The following is a 19,994-nucleotide window of genomic DNA, read 5'->3' as shown; positions in this document are numbered from 1 at the left end:
GTGAAGTAGAACTTCCCTTTATTTAACTTGAAATTCTGGGAATTTTCAAAAATATAGCAACATTGGAAGAATCTTCAGGCAATAAAAGAGTAATTTGAACCAGAGAGATAGTACAACAGGTAGGGTGCTTGCTTTGCACGCTGTTGACCTAGGTTTTATCCCCTATGGTCTCCTGACTCCACCAGGAATAATTCCTGAGTACAGAGTCAGGAATAACCCCTAAGCACCACCATATGTGGGTTCCCCCACAAAATAAACAAATAAGAATAACCACCTCTGAGTCACAACAACTGCTATCATTTGGTCACATTTCTCTTATCAGGGAAGAAAGACAGATTGATTTTGGTTAAATCCTTCTTTTTATTCAATTTTTAATTGAGATAAAATTATGTGATGACATTTATGGTTAGGTTATATTCAGGAGCCAGAAAGATATTACAGTGGGAAGGATGCTTGCCTTGAATACAAATGACCTGGGTTCAATCCCTGAAACCAGAGATGGTTCCCTGAGCACCACCAAGAGCGATCCCTGACCACAGAGTCAGGAGTAATCCCTGAGCATAGCTGTGTAGCCAAAAAGAAAAACAAAATACAAAACAAAACAAGTAAGTTTTAGGCATATATCCTAATGAATTGCCATAGTATAGACTTCAGGAAGAAAGTAACCCCTAGAAGTTCAGTTCTATCCCTCACCAGAGAATAGATTTTTTAACTGAACTTACCCACTTCCCTGTCTCTTTTCCTCTTGTAACTACTAACTAGACTTTAGAAGGTTGGGCTTTCAGGACCTTCAATACAGAAACGTGGGATCAACAACAGAGACTAACTGTATGGGCACTACAGACAATGACCGGGATTGGACAAACTAGTTTGCCTGGAGCCTAGAAATGGTCTTATGTCAGGAAACTTCAGGGGTAGGGTCTCCTTGTACTTAGGCCAAAGTTTTTCCTTTCCATGACTCCCATACTTTGGTGGCCCATGCAAACGATAATTGCCACACTAACATTGTTTTTACAGTGCTCCTTTGACTCCAAACCTTTAAGAAACCACTAGAAAAATATCTGGAACTTCAAACAAAAAATGGTTTACATTAGTGTTAACATATAAGCTTTTAGTTACACTAGCATTCTGGGGATAAAGAAGGGAGATAAGGGATATATGCTTGGGAACAGGGATGAAGGGAGGACAACACTGGTGGTGGAAAGGCTCTCATTTATTGTCACTGTAAAAAAAAAAGATAGAAGGTTGGGCTTTGTTGTTTGGGGTCCCATTGTATATGGGATTCCTTTCTTTTATCTGATGTGATGTGTTGGCAGGCATTTCTACTCTTTCATGTTCTGAGCTATTATAACTAATCTTGCAATAAGTATGGGGTACATAGGTGTCTGAAAATACGTATTTTTATATGTAAAAATGTATATAATGGATTTTGGACTTTTTGAGGAGTCTCTACCCTGTTTACCATAGTGACTTCACCCACTGACATTCCCATTAACCCTTTCTTCCCAAGGGGTTCCTTCTTGGAGAGCCCTTGTCTCCTGTATTTTGAAGCCATCAGCATAAAAATATGGTACTAGCTCCTTGTCCTAATTTGCATTTGATGGTGTGGGTTCTAGACGTCATTCCAGTTGTCTCTTGGCCATCGTGTGTCTCTTCCTTGGAAATATATCTGTTCAGGTACTTTGCTCATGCTTTAAATTGGGATGCTGGGGTTGGCTGTTGGGTTTGATAAATTCTTGGCAGAGTTGGTATTGACCCTTTGTTGGATAAATGAGGTAAAACATTCTTCTCCACTGTAGAATCCTCTTAGTGTTCATAGTGGACCTCATGCCACTTTAGTCCTAGAAATGTCAACATTTAAGACATTCATTAAAGAATGAGCACGGCAGCCATCTAGAATATGTCTGTCAATCAGACATACTACAAAGGTGCAAAATCAGTGATGGTGGCATGTCTTCTGATTAGAAGCACTTAGGAGCTTCTTTCTTCATTCACTCCTTAATTTCCACAGCCTAAGTGTAGACAGAGTCCAGGAATCTGTACTTTTCTTCTCTTAGAGCAAGAATTTGGGGACCCAATATAAAAAAAAATCACATCTTTTGGAGGAGTCCACAGCCATCAATAATCAGGGGTTGCTCTTGACTCTGCACTCAGAAATTACTCCTAGTGTTGCTTTGGGGGACTATATGGGATGCTGTAAAGAAACTGCCGTCTAACTGAGGCTGAGCAGGAATGATTCTGGCTAGACAGATGCCAAGGATAGAATCCAGGTTAGCTGTGTACAGGAAAACATAAAAAAAAAAAAAACCAAAGGCCCCGTTCTTTGAAATATCATAGACATGCACTTCTCATGAAAAAGGGAGATAGTCAATAATGCACAGACATAGATAATAAAGAAAAACCATGTGTTGTATAAAAATGGAGTGTCAGACAGCAGTGAGGGGGCCCAGGGGGAACTTCGGACAAAGTGACAATACTTCAGGGAAGGGGGTCTACAAGAAGAATCAAATTTTACAGATACTTCCAGGCAGAAGAAGTCTATTAGTATGTGTGCAAAAACCTTGGGGGCAGAATATTGGGAGAAGCTGAAAAGTCACATATGGAACAAACATGTAACCAAGTGCATGAGAGAGGCTAGTAGTGGAAGTTCTCACGAGAGAGCCTGCCCAAAAGAGCCAAGCCATGCAAAGTAAAGAACTTCTGATTTTATTCCAATGTTATAGACTGGAGATAAAGCAAGAGGCAGAAGAAAGGAGAATTGATTCTTATGTATGCTTCATTCTAGTGGGGACTTTGCAATAAGGTTGCCCATGTAGGTCCTTGGAAAGGGAGAAGCTAATGGCTGGAGTTTGGTGGGAAGCCAGGAAAAGCCATTGCAGAAAATATTAACCATCAACCCCGAGGGCTGGAGGCATGACCAGGCTATTAAAGAGAGATGCGTCTTTTGGTGCCACTGAAGCCAAGAGATTGTTAGTGATGAGGTAGATTAGGTTGGGTTGTGGCTGGAAAGAATCTGGTCCCATATTTCAAAAGTGAGCTTCTGCCTACAGGCACAGCAGTTCCAACATGAATAGAACAGCTAGGCTCAGGGCCAGGGAGATGATTCAGATGATTGATCCTACCTGCTCTGTGTGGGAGCCAAAGATGAAGGAGAGCTGGTACCTAGTGGTTCTCCTGAGCACCTCCTGGAGTGGTCCCCACCCATGCATGAAGTCAGGAGTAAAGCACATAATTCCCAAGCACTCCTAGGTATAATTGACACTCCAAAACATATATATATATATAAATAAATAATTTTTGTTATGTTTGGGGATCACACCTGGCTGTGTTCAGGGCTTATTCCTGGCTCTGTGCTCAGAGATCACTCCTGGTGGGGCTTGAAGGACCTTATGGGGTGCTAGGTATCAAACTATGGTCAGCCATGTGCAAGCCAAGCACCTTCCCTCCTGTGCTCTCTCTTCTATATTTGTACTATTTTATCCCCATCTCCTAATCGGAGAAACTGATGCTTAGTGGTGTTCTTTGAAGGGCTAGATGCTATTAGTAGTTTTCATGTTTTCACTTATCCAGGTGTATCATGCTCCAAAATGTATCTCTTGGGGTTGAGACAGTACAAAAGGGCTTGTCTTGCATGCAATGGACTCTGGTTTCTATGTGTGAAACACCAAACACCAGTAGGGATCACTGCTGAACAGACATAGGATATCCCCCTAAACAGACAGGTGTGGCCCAATCCCCCGCACCCCAAAATGCATTTCTAAACAAGATGTGTGTTGCCTCCTCTGTTATGTAAAGCATTTAAAGAAAGTTATTGAAAAAGAAATCCAATCTTATGAATCAAGCCACTTGCTTTATCAGATCACAGAATATGCTTATAGTACAAATATAGCTTAAATATCCGTTGTTTATTTCAATGTTAGCAATGCTAAATACTTCATTAATCAGGTACTCATTTTCTGAAGTGGTTGTCAGTCATGTCAGGCTCCTGTGATCTTTGTCAAGGATCAAAATACCTTTCAAAAATTTATCTGAAGGGAACTAGTTAGAATAACATCAGTCTTGCTTCAGAAACCTGTTGGGAAAGTCAGTTGCTCCCTGTATGCACGTGAACACACACACACACACTACATACAAAGGCAGAGGTGGTGCAGAATGGTTAAACTACCATTTTCACTGTGCCCATTTCATAGGATGGATGTTTGACTAAGTTGTAATAAAACACTGAACCTGGTAACATGGTCATACCTCCAACCACTCAAAGACAAAGTAAACTTACATGTGGCATTTGAAATGTCAGAGGTGATGCCAAGTAAGAGGATGAACAATGAGGAAATTGTCCTCCATTCATCCATTCATCTACTCATTTATCCATTCACACATCCATCTTTGTAGCCACCTATTCATCTATCCATCATCTATCCATCAATCTACTTATCTACCTATCTAGCTACCCATTCATTTATCTACCTATCCATCCATCCACCCACCTGCCCACCCATCCATCCATTCATTAATTCTTTCAATTGTCTGTCCTGCATGCTAATCTTTGGGTGGCAATATAAGGGATCATAAAGACAAATTAGGTGCAAAATATGCTAATTTACAGTCTACATATCCTCAGAGTCTAATCTCTAATCCATACCTTGTCATCTTCATAGTTTGTCATTTTAATAGTTTGTTTCTTACCTTGCTTTTCTTTTCTCCTTTTTTCCTTTGTTCTTTCATTCCTTTTTTCCTTCCACTTCCTTCTGCTTTCGCTCCCTCCCTCCCCATCTATCCATGTAGAAATCCTACATGCTAGAAATATGACAAATGTTGCCACAGAAAAAAATTATCTATTATGTACTGATAGAACTTGAAGTGCTCAAAAGGAGTAGTGTCCTGACTCCAAAGACAGGGCATGAGTTGTGAACAGGAGATTCCATACTCCTGTGATCCCAGTAGGGCTCCAATGACCAAGTGTGCCTCTTTGTATGGACAGACAAGCATATATCAAAAAAAAATAGATCCATAATGGTGTGCCTTAGAGAGGTGATCTCAGAGAAGAAAGCAGGATGTGGATTCCAGAGAAGAAAAATATTCATGAGAAAAATCTTCAGGGATCATGCAAAAGCACAGATGTAAGAGGGAGCATGGAGCTTAGATGTTTAGGCAATAAATTCCCATGTCTAACTCTAACTCCCAACTTGGTATGAAGCTATGAGTGGTGATGATGATAAGAGCTGTGGATAGAGGATCTGAGGTATCTGCTAGTGCTGAGCTTCATCATCATTTAGTTTGTTGTTGTGGAGAGGGGATATACACACCTAGGAGTGCTCAGGGTTTCTCCTGGCTCTGTGCTCAGAGATGACTCCTAGAGGATATAAGAAGACCTAGTAGGTTATTAGGGATAGAACCTGGATTGACCTCCTGCAAGGCAAGTGCATAAGTGCAATATACTATCTCTTCATCTGCCATTCCTAGCATCTTTTGCCCCACACTTCCAAAGACTCTAAAATGCCTCCATGGGCCCCCTTCTCACCCCCTATTTCTTATTGGCCTCATTGACTGAGCTGTATTACCCCAATTCGGGTAACTGGGTTTCATCTTCCTTCTTTCCTTCTTTTTTCCATTTTCCCCTCTTTCCTTCCTACCTTCCTTCCCTCCTTCTTTCCTCTCTCTCCTTTTTTCCCTTTTCCTTTTAACTGCCTTCCTTTCTTCCTTCCTTCCCTTTTGCTAACTTCTTTTTCCTTCCTCCCTTTCCCTTCCTTTCCTTCTTTCTTCCTTCTTTCCCTCCCTCCCTCCCTTCTTCCTTCCTTCCTTCCTTCCTTCCTTCCTTCCTTCCTTCCTTCCTTCCTTCCTTCCTTCCTTCCTTCCTTCCTTCCTTCCTTCCTTCCTTCCTTCTTCACTTCCTTCCTTTACCTGTCCATCCTCCCTAGCAGCGCTCAGAGCTTAGTCCTGGTTCTGTATTCAGGGATCATTCCTGGCGGTGCTCAGGGTGGAACCCTGTGATACTGGTGATAGAACCCATGTGTAGCAAGGCAAACGCCCTCCCTGTATTACCTTGTAGGCCATAAACATCATTTTCTGTCATCATCTCCAAAGATGATCTTGGCAAAGGCAAGCTTAGAGTCCACCTTTGTTGCAATTCTGCTCATGGAGTACCTGTTCCTGACTCTTTCTCTTTCTCTCTCTCTCCCACGCAGGCATTTTCTCTTTAAGACCTCCTCGGGAAGCACACCCCTATTTAGCAGCTCTTCTCCGGGCTACCCTTTGACCTCAGGAACCGTTTACACGCCTCCACCCCGCCTGCTGCCCCGCAACACCTTCTCCCGAAAAGCCTTCAAGCTGAAGAAGCCGTCCAAATACTGCAGCTGGAAATGTGCCGCCCTGTCCGCCATCGCAGCCGCGCTGCTCCTGGCCATCCTGCTGGCCTATTTCATAGGTAAGTGGCAGCAGGCCCTCGTCTCCATGCCGCCTTCTGGGCTCCTTGAAAGATGTAAAAATGAATGATGGATGGGAGTGATTTTTTCCCCCTCCTGAAGTCCATTTAGACCTGATGAGTTTCTCCTGCATGATTCTAAATGACATCCATCAGAAGTGAAATTAAGCATCCTTATGGTATTCTTTTCTCAGAGATAAGCTGAGAGAGAACGTTCCTTCTTGAGAACCCATCCCTCACTTCCAAAGTAGCCTTCTGGTTGCTTCCATCACCCATATTTGAACACTGTGCAGACATTGTTCCTTCAACAACCCAACAGAAGGAGGAAGAGTAAGCCAGGGCTCGCAAAATGACAAGCCCGAGCCAGCCTCGCTAGCCCATCTTCAAAGCTGGAAATGGAAGGAGGCTGGAGCGACTACGGAGTCAGCCCCAGATTTTATGCAGAATCTGTTCTGAGCTAGGGAAAACCTGGGGATCTGGCTGATTCTCTCCCCTCCAAGTGCCACTGTATCTGGTGGGGTTTACTTTCCCAGGGAGCTGTGCTTGTTGGAACTGGGGGGGGGGGGGTCCTGATCTGAAGGTTTCAGATTGATGGTGTCGCCTGGGTACCACACTTAGAAAGCTAGGGAGGTCGCTTTGCATTTGTGATTGAGGAGCATGTGAACACGCTGATTTAGACACACAACTGCTCACAGGCTATCACCCCAACCTAGAGCCTCATTTCTGATCTTCTGGCAATGAGGCTGGCCAGGGGCAGTGATGCCCTAAAGTTAATTTTGAAACAATTGAGTGTTCGGGCTGGGTTTCAGAGCATCTGTTCTGGCTCCCTCAACACCCTCACCCACTCCTCACACCATTTTGGGCTTGGCTATATTGCAAAGCAAACTGTGCCAGGCTAGCAGAGAGAGAGAGAGAGAGAGAGAGAGAGAGAGAGAGAGAAACCCATTGGAAAATGGGTCTCAGCATGTCCACTGTAGCCCTTTATAAAATTTTATAAAGACATGAAAAAATAGAATAAAGGGGTAAGGTATTGGCATTGCACACAACCATCCCTGGTTTGATTCGTCGCACCATGTAGGGTTCCCTGAGTCCCACCAGGAGTGACCCCTGAACACAGAGCCAGGAATAAGCCCTGGGCACTAAGGTTATGCTCCCCTCAAAAATTAAAAAAACAAAAGCACAGAATAATTTTAATGATTCTGCCTGCCAGATTACCTTTGCCTAATAGCAAAAGAGAGTAACCAAACATCCCCATAGGTCTCAGGCCCCACCTAGGGAAGACCATTATAAGTCAAAAGCAATTGTGGGTTTTACAGTTTCAGTCTGTCCCAAGTGCTTGTCTGCACACGGCAATGAGTACACAGATTTTCCTTCTTCATTGGTCAGAAACTGCCCAGTAAGAGTCCAGGGAGAAATCAAACTCTCCGGAACAACATGCCAAGTATGTCTGAGGTTTTTGCAAAAGCTCAACCTCGAGTTTGCATGGAGGCTGACACCCACACACCTGCACCCAAAGTTCCATCTGTTCATCGCTTCCTCTTGATGAGAACCAAGCCATGGGTTGCCTTGAGAGGTGTCCACATTTTCTGCTGCAAGGTTAGAATCTTCTGGTAGTCCAGACAGTTTGTTGTAGCTCTCCAGGTAGCTGTACAGGAGCCTTGATGGAACTGCATAGATGCACCCAAAAGGCCTGGAGGGTAGTTTGCAAGGTCTGACTTCATGGCAGAAAGGGCCTGTGCTCACATCTCAGACTTAATGTTCTGCTAGCTCCTAAGCTAGCTCCAACATAGAGGCCCAGGCCATGTTGCTGCAAATTTATTCCAGCCCTAGTGTACCCTTCTTGCACCTGAAGGAGAAAGAGAGAAAAACGGTCACTGCCTGATTAAGCTTGAGAGTTAAAATAGAATCACTTTCTCCAACGCCATCATCCAGATTGGAATGTGTTGGGTGAGACGTGAATGTTTGAACTGGGCATGGCACTTGTGAATGAGGGATTAGGAAACATATTAATGCCCAGTCCAGAGGCGACCCCAAGCTGGACTGGAGCATCTATGTAGAATCCATCCTGTCCAGCTACGTCTTCTTGAAGGAAAATCTTGCACTGACCCTTGAGAATTGATGAATCAGAATGAGGACTGAGAGCTCCAGAAGGTGGCAGGTGTGAGCTCCAGGGATACTCATGAGGGGTCAGAGTAGGACTGCATGCATCAACCAGGGCATGACTATGACAGCTGATCTTGATCTCAAAGGGAGGCCCTTTCTCCCTATTGTCTTGGTAAAGTTGTTCTCTTCCAGCATCTCAGTTGCCCCAAGTGCTCAGTGACGGGCAAGTGATTGGTGATTTAAAGGCAGAAATGTCGAAGTACTGTGAGAATGAATTCATGCATATAAATCACGTTGTAGAGGAAATTCATTAATAACAGACCCTCAGGCACATCTCAAACACAGGGAAACGCATAGTTGTGCTTCCCCCAAACCCCCATGAGGTGTCTACCTGGAGCCATCAGAAAGGACTCAGAGATCCCTTCCCCATCCTGGTTTGCAGACAGACAGCAGCCCATCTCTTCCCTGAGTCCACCCTGGTTCACATTGGGGATTGCAGGTGACCAAACATAACAGGGCAGAAATGGGAGCATCACCTCTAGGACTTTAGAGAACAGGTTCTGGGACAGAGCCCACCAGTCATAAGGGCATATATGCCCCCAAACCTCATCTTCACTGTCCAGGGAGAACTTTCTAAAAAAGAGCAAACTGCAGGCAGATCAAGCCTGGTGACACATTTTTGCTTCCAATCAACCTGTGAAGGGTGTCACACAGTGGTCCCAGTCTTACACAGAAGGCACAGAGGATGTGGGTCTCCTGCCTAGTCAGGATTGAGCTCTGATTCCTGTTAGTTGTGGAGCTCAGGGATTTTGGGTGAGACACACGTCTTCCTAGCTTGTAGAGAACTTGCTAGAAAATGGCCAGAGCCCTGGAACCATTCTGTGAGTCCTCAACTGATTCTTGGGGACTCTAATTCTGTAGCTGTGACTGAGGAGCACTTGGTAGCTTTGTCCTTGCACATTTCCTGGTTGTCCCCTGGATTTTGCCACCAATGGGCAGATTCTCTCATGATTCCTGCTCATGGGGCATATTCGTATCTTCCTGTTCAGCCTCATGATGCCAAGTTCAGACTTACTCGGCTGGAAGCATTTCTATTGAAAGCACTTGTGCAGACTGATGACTTCTAAACCTCAGATTGATGAAAACCCAAGAGCTGGGAAATAAGGTCCCCTTTCCCTTTTGTGAAAACTTTCTCTAAGAAATTTTTGTATGTGTGAAGCTCTAGGTTTTGTCCCTGATCCACACAAACACCCCAAAAATAAGTTATCTGGGGTAGAAGCATTCCCATTGTTGTTGTCACATTTTTTTTGTCATACCCAGTGACAACTCAAGGGTTACTCCTGGCTATGCACTCAGAAATTGCCCCTGGCTTGGGTGACCATATGGGATTCCGAGGATTGAACTGCGTTTGTCCTGGGTCAGCCACATGCAAGGCAAGCGCCCTACCTCTATGCTATTGCTCTGGCACCTGCAAGACTCATTTTGAAACATCACTATGTGATTATGCCAGTGAGATCTGACATGGGTTAAGGTTCTTGCCTTGAATGTGGCCAATCCCACTTCTGTCTCCAGTCTCACATTTGAGTACTGTTTGGGAGCCTTGAACACAAAACCAGGAATAGCCCTTTTGCAATGTGAGTGTGAGTCAAACACAATGTGCACATGCACACATATGCATATATACATACACAAAAGCATTCTCTCTCTCTTTCTCTCTCTCTCTTTCTCTCTCTCTTTCTCTCTCTCTCTCTCTCTCTCTCTCTCTCTCTCTCTCTCTCTCTCTCTCTCTCTCTCTCCCCTTTCTCCTCCTCCTCATCACTTCTACTAAGGAAAATAAAACATGACCCACTTCCTTCTTTGTTGACATTTTCCAACAGGTTTTATAAATATCTGCTGAGTTTTTAGAACTGTTTTGATCCCTTTCCTATCCCTGGTTCATGCACATTAGATCCAGTCTCCCCCAAAGGCAACATAGTTCTTGTAGAAATAAACCCTGCAACCCAGGAGGAAAGCAGCTTTGTGATGTGTAACATCATGGGTTCAGTCTTGGTAATCTTGGACGTTCTTTTATGAAGTTTATTGTGTCACAAGAGGAAACAGTGGCTGGTGAATTAAATTAAATCCAGCACTTAATTGTGACCAAGCTTGTGTTAAAAAGTCTGCTGGGGGTGGGGGTGGGGGGATAAGGATAGGGAAGATGGCCACCCAGGAAGATTAATCTCAATCCCTGATTGGTTCCTAGCTCTTCAGATCTCTGCCAAACAAAATACATTGAAATATACGAAAGTACCTTGGCTTTCTCACTGCAAGCAGTTTGTGGTGCCTATGAGAGCCTGTGTCTTCCTTAAGCTGCTCAGCGCTCTGCCATTCTCTCAGCTTTGATCTGGGAAGAAGGCAGGCCATCAATGTGTCAGGATGTTAAAAGTGTTGTAATTTGGGGTGCTTTCAGTTTCTTTTGCAAACAATGAGAGATTATTTTCTATGGGAACTAAAAGCCTCGCTGTGTGTTGAAAGTCGCTATGCCTGAGAAATTGATGTGTTGAGACGGAAAGGTGATGCATTGAGTCCCCGCACTCTCTGTTGATGTTTTGTGTATTCCCAGCTCAGCGTGCCTGCGGAGCAGAAACAGATCTGGGGAGGAGTGATTTTTTTTTGGGGGGTGGGGGGGACACGTAGAAAGTGACAGCAGATGACACGCACCATGTAGGGCTACCAGTCCTCCCTCCAGGGCTTGACCTTCCCATTTCAGATCACAGCTCTCAGCCTCAGGATTCCATCTGAATTCCAGGTTCTGTCTCCACACTCCACGTTATACAAGGGACAAATGTTAATAAATAATTTGATGTTAGCAGTTCCCCAAATAATACCTCAATCCTGCTCCTCTGACCCCACAAACCTAGTCAGAACCACACCAAGAAAGGGAAAGCAAAGAACCCATTTCTCAGCATTCTGATGTGTTGGAAGCCAACATTCTTTTTTTTTTTTTAAATTCTTTGATTGATGGTGATTTTGTGGTTTACAATGCTCTTAATAATGATTTCTCCTGCCCATAATTCCAACACCATACTCATAGTGTATTGATTTGCTATCTAATGGATATGCTAATGTGCTTTTAATCACCAATGTCTGAAGTTAGGGTGTGTCTGGGTACAAAAATCAAGTTCAACTGGGACCCTGGCATAGAAAAAAGTAGTTTTGCTCTGAGGGGAGGAGCCTTGACTGCTCTGAAGACATCCAATCAGAAGTCAAGGGAGACTCAATCAGGGCTTTCCCCCTCCCCCCGCCCTTTGGGCAATTCTGGAATGAGAATGAGAGAGCAGTGAGTGATACAGCAAATAGCAAATAGTAACTCAGAGAAAGGCAGAAGTGACTATGAATTGTGTCCAGAGGTCCCTCAAGGCTGCCACCCAGGACCTGCCTGCATTTCTAGGACATTGCCTCTCAATGAAGGTTGGGATGCAGGATCAGGTTTGGCAGAATTGATGCCCAGATCTCTCTTGGATAGTCCCTCTATCCTGTCCTATGTCCTGGACTTCTTCTTGTTGTTGTTGTTGTTGTTGTTGTTGTTGTTTTTTATTTGGGTTTGGGTAGAGAGGCCTTACCCAGTGGTTCTCAGGGCTTACTTCTGGCTCTGTGCTCAGGGATCACTCCTACCTATATGCATGTATGGTCTCAGGATGGAACCAAGGTTGGCTGTCTACAAAGGAAGCACCTTAACACTTGTTCTCTCTCTGTGTCTTTGTCTCTTTTAGTCTCTGTCTGATTGTCTCTTTCCCCTCCACCCCCACCTCCACTCCTCTTCTTCCCTCTGTCCTGAGGTTTTATAATAATGACCTTGTATCTCTCAGCCTGGAAGCGGGGATAGGTAGCTATGACATTATCCTTCCTACACATACAGTTTAAGTTTTATCTACTACTTTACTGAGGGTTCACCCAACCCACAAATCCTTCAGCTGTCTTGGAAAGTTGTGGGATTCTTTGTTCCCCATGTCTTTCATAGACTTTTCTCTTCATACTTTTCTCATGATTTAGGATTCTAGGCCTAAATTTTGCTTTTATTGTGTTGTAAGTCAGTCTTCAGTTCTAGGTTTAACCAGGTACACAGGCCCCTGGCCTTATGTGAGTAATTGCAAAAGATGTTTGATATGTTTGAAAGTACAGACATGGAATTTGATGTGAGAGCTCTCCTGGCCTCAAGTTCTGATGTGTATGTCTAAGAGCTGTCTATGTGCGGGTTTGCTATGTCATAGCCCCGTTTCCTTATCGGAATTATAGGAAATTTTTTTTCACATGTTTTAAGTGACTCAACATTAGCCTATCTGTGCATGTGTATCTAAAATTCTGCACACCGATCTCTAAACTTTCAATCCCTTTCCACAACTTGTTGAGTTTTTCGTGGCTTTTATTGATGGTGGTGGGGAACCCAATGGTGCTTGGAACTTATGGTCAGAAATTCATCCTGCTAGTACTTGGGGAATCATATGGAATAATGGGATCAAACCCAGGTTATCCACACACTAGGCAAAGTCCCTGTCCTCTGTACTATTACTCTAGTCTACTCTTTTCTTCCACTTCCACCATTCTAGAAATGATTCCTGTTTATGGAACTTCTTTTGTCCCCATCATAAAGTCGAAACTATGCCATCATCATGTGGAGGAAGAGGTTATAACTCAGTAACATGCTACTGTAGCTTTATCATATGCATCTCTAATTGGGCCAGAGATGGGCACAGACCACCTGGATCGGTGTCTGGCCTCACTGACCTAGCTGACTGTTACTGCCAGAAAAGCTCCCTGACCAAGTGCATTTGATTTCCCATGTGTGAAGATGTGTATATATTGGGGGGTGGGGGGAATGCACTAATCCAGGTCTTAGAATTTGTGAAATTCAGTGTTACCTGCCACACAACAGAGACTCAGGTAGAATGTGAGGTTGTAATGTTTGCATTACAGGTTCAATGAGACAAGCAAATGTTTTAGAGTTATTGTATCTCCCCAAAAGTACTTAGTATCTTATAGGTCATCGGTAAGTGTGTGTTGAATGCTAATAAGGAAGAGGGCTGAGTTCAATCATTTGTACACAGTGTCTGCAAGTACCAAGAATCCTGGATCCATAATTTTACTTGCCCTTTCCCCCAGAGGGAAGTTTCTGGCTGCCTGAAGCCATTGCCTCTGTTTCCAATTGCATTTCCCAGTTAGGAAGCATTCTAGCTAAGGAACCATGGAGAGGCTGCAAAAACACTGCGTTGGAGCCTTCTGCAGGAATCTGCGATTTCCCTGAAACAGAGCAAGCTCCCTGAGTGAAGTTGGGAAGTGTTGTGTCTGGCATACAGCCACCATTTGGCACTCACACTGCAAAAGTGTAGCAGGATTTAGTTGGAGTTCAAGGTGAAGAAGCAAATAATGGCATAAATCTGAAAGTCTGTTTGGCTGCTGCTCTGTAAATGAGGATGTGCTAAGAAATGTAAGCAATTGCTTCAAGGTACCACGTAGAGAAAAGAACTATTATATGGTAAATTTGGTCTAGGTACACAAGCCATGCACCATCTTTTGTGCACTAAAATGCCCTGCTCTGAAATGCTCTGATACTGCACATGCAGAAAGTTGACCTGAGTGAACTGAGCAAAAACATCTTTGTTTCTCTCAAGGTCACCTTGAACCAGCCTTCTTCATTGAAAATTCCTTTGTAGAAAATTCATATTGGGATTGTAAGAAGAGACTCCCAGAATTGAATTTTCTTTCCCCCTGAGTCCTCTTTTTTCTCATCAGATACGTATTGTATTAAGTTGATAGCCCATAATAGGAGTCTCTGCCTTGGGAGAGCAAATGGAGCATCAACTATATTAACATATTTAATACTACCATTAACAAAAGGGATAATGCATTGCATGTTCTACTAATTTCCTTTTTATATCATCAATCCCTAGCCTTCATAAATAAGTAAATACTAGCACATTTCAGGAAATATAGGAGTACTAACTAAGCCATGTATTACTAACAGCTCATTGCTGAAGTAAATACTGCTTCTCAGAAAAAGCAGAAATATCTAAGGGAGAAGGACAGAGGGGAAAAGAAATTAGGAGGAAAATAAAGAAAATGAAGAGGGGAAGTAAAGGAAGCCAGTATTAGGGGCTTTGGGTACATCAGTAATGTGGGGAAGTGATACAGCTATAAATATTCAAACCATACAGCGAACAACACTGAAAACAAGAGATACGAACTACAATCGAAATTTCAAAATATGCCCATCAAGGTTACAGTCCGGGATAGGGAGTGGGAAGACAACATGGAGACACTGGTGTGAGAAGCTGACATGGTGGTGGAATCAATGCCTAGAACATTGATCAGTGCTGGAGCTAGTATTTCTAAAAGTCAACACTCTCCTTGCACATAGCAGGCACAGACAGGTTCAATCCTTGATTTTTCATGTGGTCATCCAAACCCCACCAGAAGTGAGCACAGAGTCAGGAGTAAGACTTGAACACAGCAAAGTGTGGACCAAACAAAATAAATAAATAAATAAATAAATAAAACTCAACTATCAATAACTTTGTGAATTATGGTTCTTTAATTAAAGTTAAAAATATTTAAAACAAGATAATGAAGGAAAAGGGGAAATATATAACATACATCAGATGTCAGTTACCAAAAAAATGTTTTTCCTCAAGAAAAATAAATCAGAGCTGTGGATAAAAAGGGAAACTCCTTCTTATATTTTTTCCGTAATTTGTTTCTCCTGGACAGAGTGTGCCTTTCTCTAAAATGGACTTTGTGTATGATTGAGTGTTTTGGGCAAAGGTTTGCACCAACTTGATGAGTGATCCCTGAAGGTCTATATGAAAGAAAAGCACATGACCTCTCTTTGCCTGTGCCATGGTCATGATGCAATTCTATCCGTTGACTTACTTATATTACACCAGGAGCACTTCAGAGGCTCGTTAATGAAATTTAGATTAGACTTGCTTATATTCTGCAGGGACTTGTAAATGGCTGTGTGTCAAATGCAGTCTGTTCTTCAGGCCATGATGAATAGCATGACATTTTTTCCTTAGTATCTTTTTAATATAATGGTTTTTTTTTTTAATTTTTATCAAGACATGGTGCTTTTAAAAGTTGCTCATGGTAGGGTCTTTTCAGGCATACAGTATCCAACATCAATCCCACCACCAGCGTTCCCTTCCTTCCACCAATGCCCCCAGGTTCTCTTCTACCTCCCAGCCTGTCCCCTTGGCAAATTTATCTCATATTACTTGGCTCAATAAAACTTAAAGGAATGACAAATAGAATTATCAAAAAATAAATCAATAAAAGTCAATTTGTGATGATTAATTGCTATATTTTTTAACCTTTCTTAATCTAGTAGAGAACAACCATATGTTCCATTAGTGAGTACCATATTCAGTGCCACATGTTGGGAAGTTTCTCCTGGCTTTTAAAGGAGTTCTTTCGGGCTCCCTGTGTGTGACACCAGGCGGGGAAAATCCGCGAAAGTACACCAGCCCAGTGGGGCTCAGCTGTAAAAGACTGTGAGTGTGACCTGTCTATGTCTGTCTACTGTCCTCTTGCGTGAAACTCTTGCGAGTGGGGCAAAAAGAGGCTCAGAGGAGCACGGCCGCTCCGCTTCGATACGCGGCCGTGCACTCTTTCTAAGGAAAGAACTCCATTGCAACAAGAAGGAAAAATCACACTAAGAACGGCGCTATATCACAGAAGCAAACATTTCTCTCTGGACTCTCTTCTCTGTTGCATGCTCGGGCCTAAGATTTGACCCAGTGTGAGGCTTCATCCACAAAGGACTCCCCTCCCTTAGAGGCAAGTCAGCCCATCCAGAAAGGGAGGAGCCAGAGGAGTGTGCTGCCTACATCATATAGACAATGAATACCACCACAACACGTAGAAAAACCCACAATACAAGTGTGACAATGGGGAAACAACGCAGGCCAGCATCAGACATAGAGAATGAAGATGACAATTCTGAGGACCAGATAATGACTGAACAACTAATCAACCTCTCAGATAAAGACTTTAGACTAGCAATATGGAAGGTGCTCAACAGACTCCAAGAAACCATGGATCGAGTTGAACAGAACACTAATAAGAACCAAGAAAATATGAAGGCAGAAATGACAAAACTCCAAACTGAAATAACATGTCAACTAACAGGACTGAAAAAGTCAGTAAACGAAGTGAATGACAAAATGGATAAGCTCTGGGACAGGGTATCAGAAGCTGAGAATAGACTTGGTGCTGTGGAAGATGAGATACATAACAATTCCATACAGCAGGAGAGATTGGACAAAAAACTTAAAGCAAATGAGCAGACAATGGAAAAATTAGTCAAAGAATGGGAACAGATGAAAATAGAAGTCTATGATAAGATCAACAGAAACAACTTAAGAATCATTGGAGTCCCAGAGACCCAGGAAGAAAATTTCCAGGAAGAATCAATGGCCAAGAACATCATTAAAGAGAAACTTCCAGAGCTAAAGAATATATGTGATCAAATCCTGCATGCCCGAAGAGTACCAACCAAAAGAGACCCCAGAAAAACCACCCCAAGACACATCCTAGTCACAATGACAAATCCCACAGATAGAGACAGAATTCTGAAAACAGCAAGATCAAAAGGGGAAATCATGTTCAAGCAAGCTTCCCTGAGATTTACAGCAGACCTGTCACCAGAAACGCTCAATGCCAGAAAGCAGTGGTGGGATATTGTGACAAGACTGAATGAAATGAATGCTTCACCCAGAATACTATACCCAGCAAAACTCACTTTCCGTTTTGATGGAAGAATACATGGTTTCACAGACAAAAAACAGCTCAGAAACTTCACAGACACAAAACCAGTCTTAAGAGAAAAACTGAAAGACCTAATCTAAGACAAGACTACCCAAAAGACACACCAAATTTTGAAATAAAGATGGCGTTAAATCCCAGGACAATTCTTTCTCTCAACGTCAATGGACTAAATGCACCAGTTAAGAGACACAGAGTGGCTAAATGGATCAAAAAACTCAATCCAACCTTCTGCTGCCTACAAGAAACGCACCTGAATAGTCAGAACAAACATAGACTCAAAATAAAAGGCTGGAGAAAAGTTATCCAAGCAAACAACACCCATAAAAAAGCTGGAGTGGCCATACTAATATCAGATAATGCAAACTTTATACTCAGGAAGGTTGTAAGGGACAAAGACGGACATTTTATATTAATCAAGGGGTACGTAGAGCAGGAAGAATTCACTCTCCTAAACATATATGCACCGAATGAGGGGCCAGCAAAATATTTAATACAACTGTTGACAAATCTGAAAAATAACATCAACAACAACACAATAATTGTGGGGGACCTTAACACGGCTTTGTCAACACTGGACAGGTCAACCAGACTGAAACCCAACAAGAATATACTAGACCTGAGGAGAGAAATGGAAGAAAGAGGCCTAGTGGATATATATAGGACACTCCATCCCCAGAAACCTGGATACACATTCTTCTCCAATGTACATGGGACATTCTCCAGGATAGACTACATGCTGGCACATAAAACATACCTCCATAAGATCAAGAGGATAGAAATTTTGCAGACTACCTTCGCTGACCACAAGGCTCTGAAATTATTTGTGAACTCCAAAGGGACTCAGAAGAAACACTTTAACACCTGGAAGTTAAACAGCCTCATGCTCAATAACCAGTGGGTCCGAGATGAAATCAAGGAGGAAATAAAAAGGTTCCTGGAAACAAATGACAATAAAGACACAAACTCTCAGAACTTATGGGACACAGCAAAAGCAGTACTGAGAGGAAAATTTATAGCTTTGCAAGCACACATCAGGAAGGAAGAAGGAGCTTACCTGAGTAGCTTAATGACACAGCTAATAGAACTAGAAAATGCTCAACAAAAGGACCCAAGAATAGGAAGACAGAAGGAAATAACAAAGTTGAGAGCAGAAATCAACGAAGTGGAAACTCAAAAAACAATCCGAAAGATCAACGAAAGCAGAAGTTGGTTCTTTGAAAAAATAAACAAGATTGATAGACCACTGGCAAACCTAACAAAGAAAGAGAGAGAGAGAAACTTGATAACTCGTATCAGGAATGAAAAAGGAGAGATCACTACTGATATGACAGAGATTCAAAGGGTAATCAGAAACTACTTTGAAAAACTCTACGCCACTAAAAATGAGAACCTGGAAGAAATGGATAAATTCTTGGACTCTTATAATCTTCCACGGTTGAAGGAAGAGGATGTAGCATATCTAAACACCCCCATCACCATTGATGAAATTAAAACAGTAATAAAATGTCTGCCGAAAAACAAAAGCCCAGGTCCAGATGGATTCACTAATGAATTCTATCAAACTTTCCAAGAGGAACTACTGCCAATCTTGGCAAGACTCTTTCATGAAATTGAACAAACAGAAACACTTCCAAATAGCTTTTATGAAGCCAACATCACCTTGATACCTAAACCAGACAGAGACGCTACCAAAAAAGAAAATTACAGACCAAAATCACTGATGAATGCAGATGCAAAGATCCTCAACAAAATCCTGGCAAATAGGATTCAATGCCTCGTTAAGAAGATCATCCACTACGATCAAGTAGGTTTCATCCCAGGAATGCAAGGCTGGTTTAACATCCGTAAATCTATCAACATAATACACAACATCAATAACAAGAAAAATAAAAACCACATGATCATATCAATAGATGCAGAGAAAGCATTTGATAAGGTCCAACACCCATTCTTGATCAAAACTCTCAGCAAGATGGGAATGGAGGGAACCTTTCTCAATATAGTGAAGGCCATCTACCACAAGCCAGTGGCAAATATTATCCTCAATGGAGAAAAACTGAAAGCCTTCCCTCTAAATTCTGGCACAAGACAAGGCTGTCCTCTCTCACCACTCCTATTCAACATAGCACTGGAAGTACTTGCTATAGCGATTAGGCAAGAAAAGGATATCAAGGGAATCCAGATAGGAAAGGAAGAAGTCAAGCTCTCACTGTTTGCAGATGACATGATACTCTACTTAGAAAACCCTAAAGACTCTATCAAAAAGCTTCTAGAAACAATAGACTCATATAGCAAGGTGGCAGGCTACAAAATTAACACACAAAAATCAATGGCCTTTCTATATACCAATAGTAATAAGGATGAAATGGACATTAAGAAAACAACCCCATTCACAATAGTACCACACAAACTCAAATATCTTGGAATCAACTTGACTAAATATGTGAAGGACCTATACAAAGAAAACTATAAAACTCTGCTCCAAGAAATAAGAGAGGACACACGGAAATGGAAACACATACCCTGCTCATGGATTGGCAGGATTAACATCATCAAAATGTCAATACTCCCCAAGGCATTATACAGATTTAATGCCATCCCTCTAAAGATACCCATGACATTCTTCAAAGAAGTGGATCAGACACTCTTGAAATTCATTTGGAACAAT

At 42.5% G+C, this 19,994-nt stretch overlaps 1 protein-coding gene across 1 annotated transcript in view; it reads left to right on the top strand.

Moving 5' to 3' along the window:
• TENM2 (teneurin transmembrane protein 2) overlaps positions 1-19,994 on the top strand; it is a 1,185,834-nt gene that overhangs the window by 945,531 nt on the left and 220,309 nt on the right. The window contains exon 7 of the mRNA XM_049774568.1: positions 6,186-6,424. Coding sequence (XP_049630525.1) covers positions 6,186-6,424 — 239 coding nt within the window. The remainder of the gene's footprint in view (positions 1-6,185; positions 6,425-19,994) is intronic.

Source organism: Suncus etruscus, chromosome 6 (genome assembly GCF_024139225.1).
Source record: "Suncus etruscus isolate mSunEtr1 chromosome 6, mSunEtr1.pri.cur, whole genome shotgun sequence".
Lineage (NCBI taxonomy): Eukaryota > Metazoa > Chordata > Mammalia > Eulipotyphla > Soricidae > Suncus > Suncus etruscus.
The sequence above is the reverse complement of the archived record's forward strand: the minus strand, read 5'-3'. Positions and strand labels throughout refer to the sequence as shown.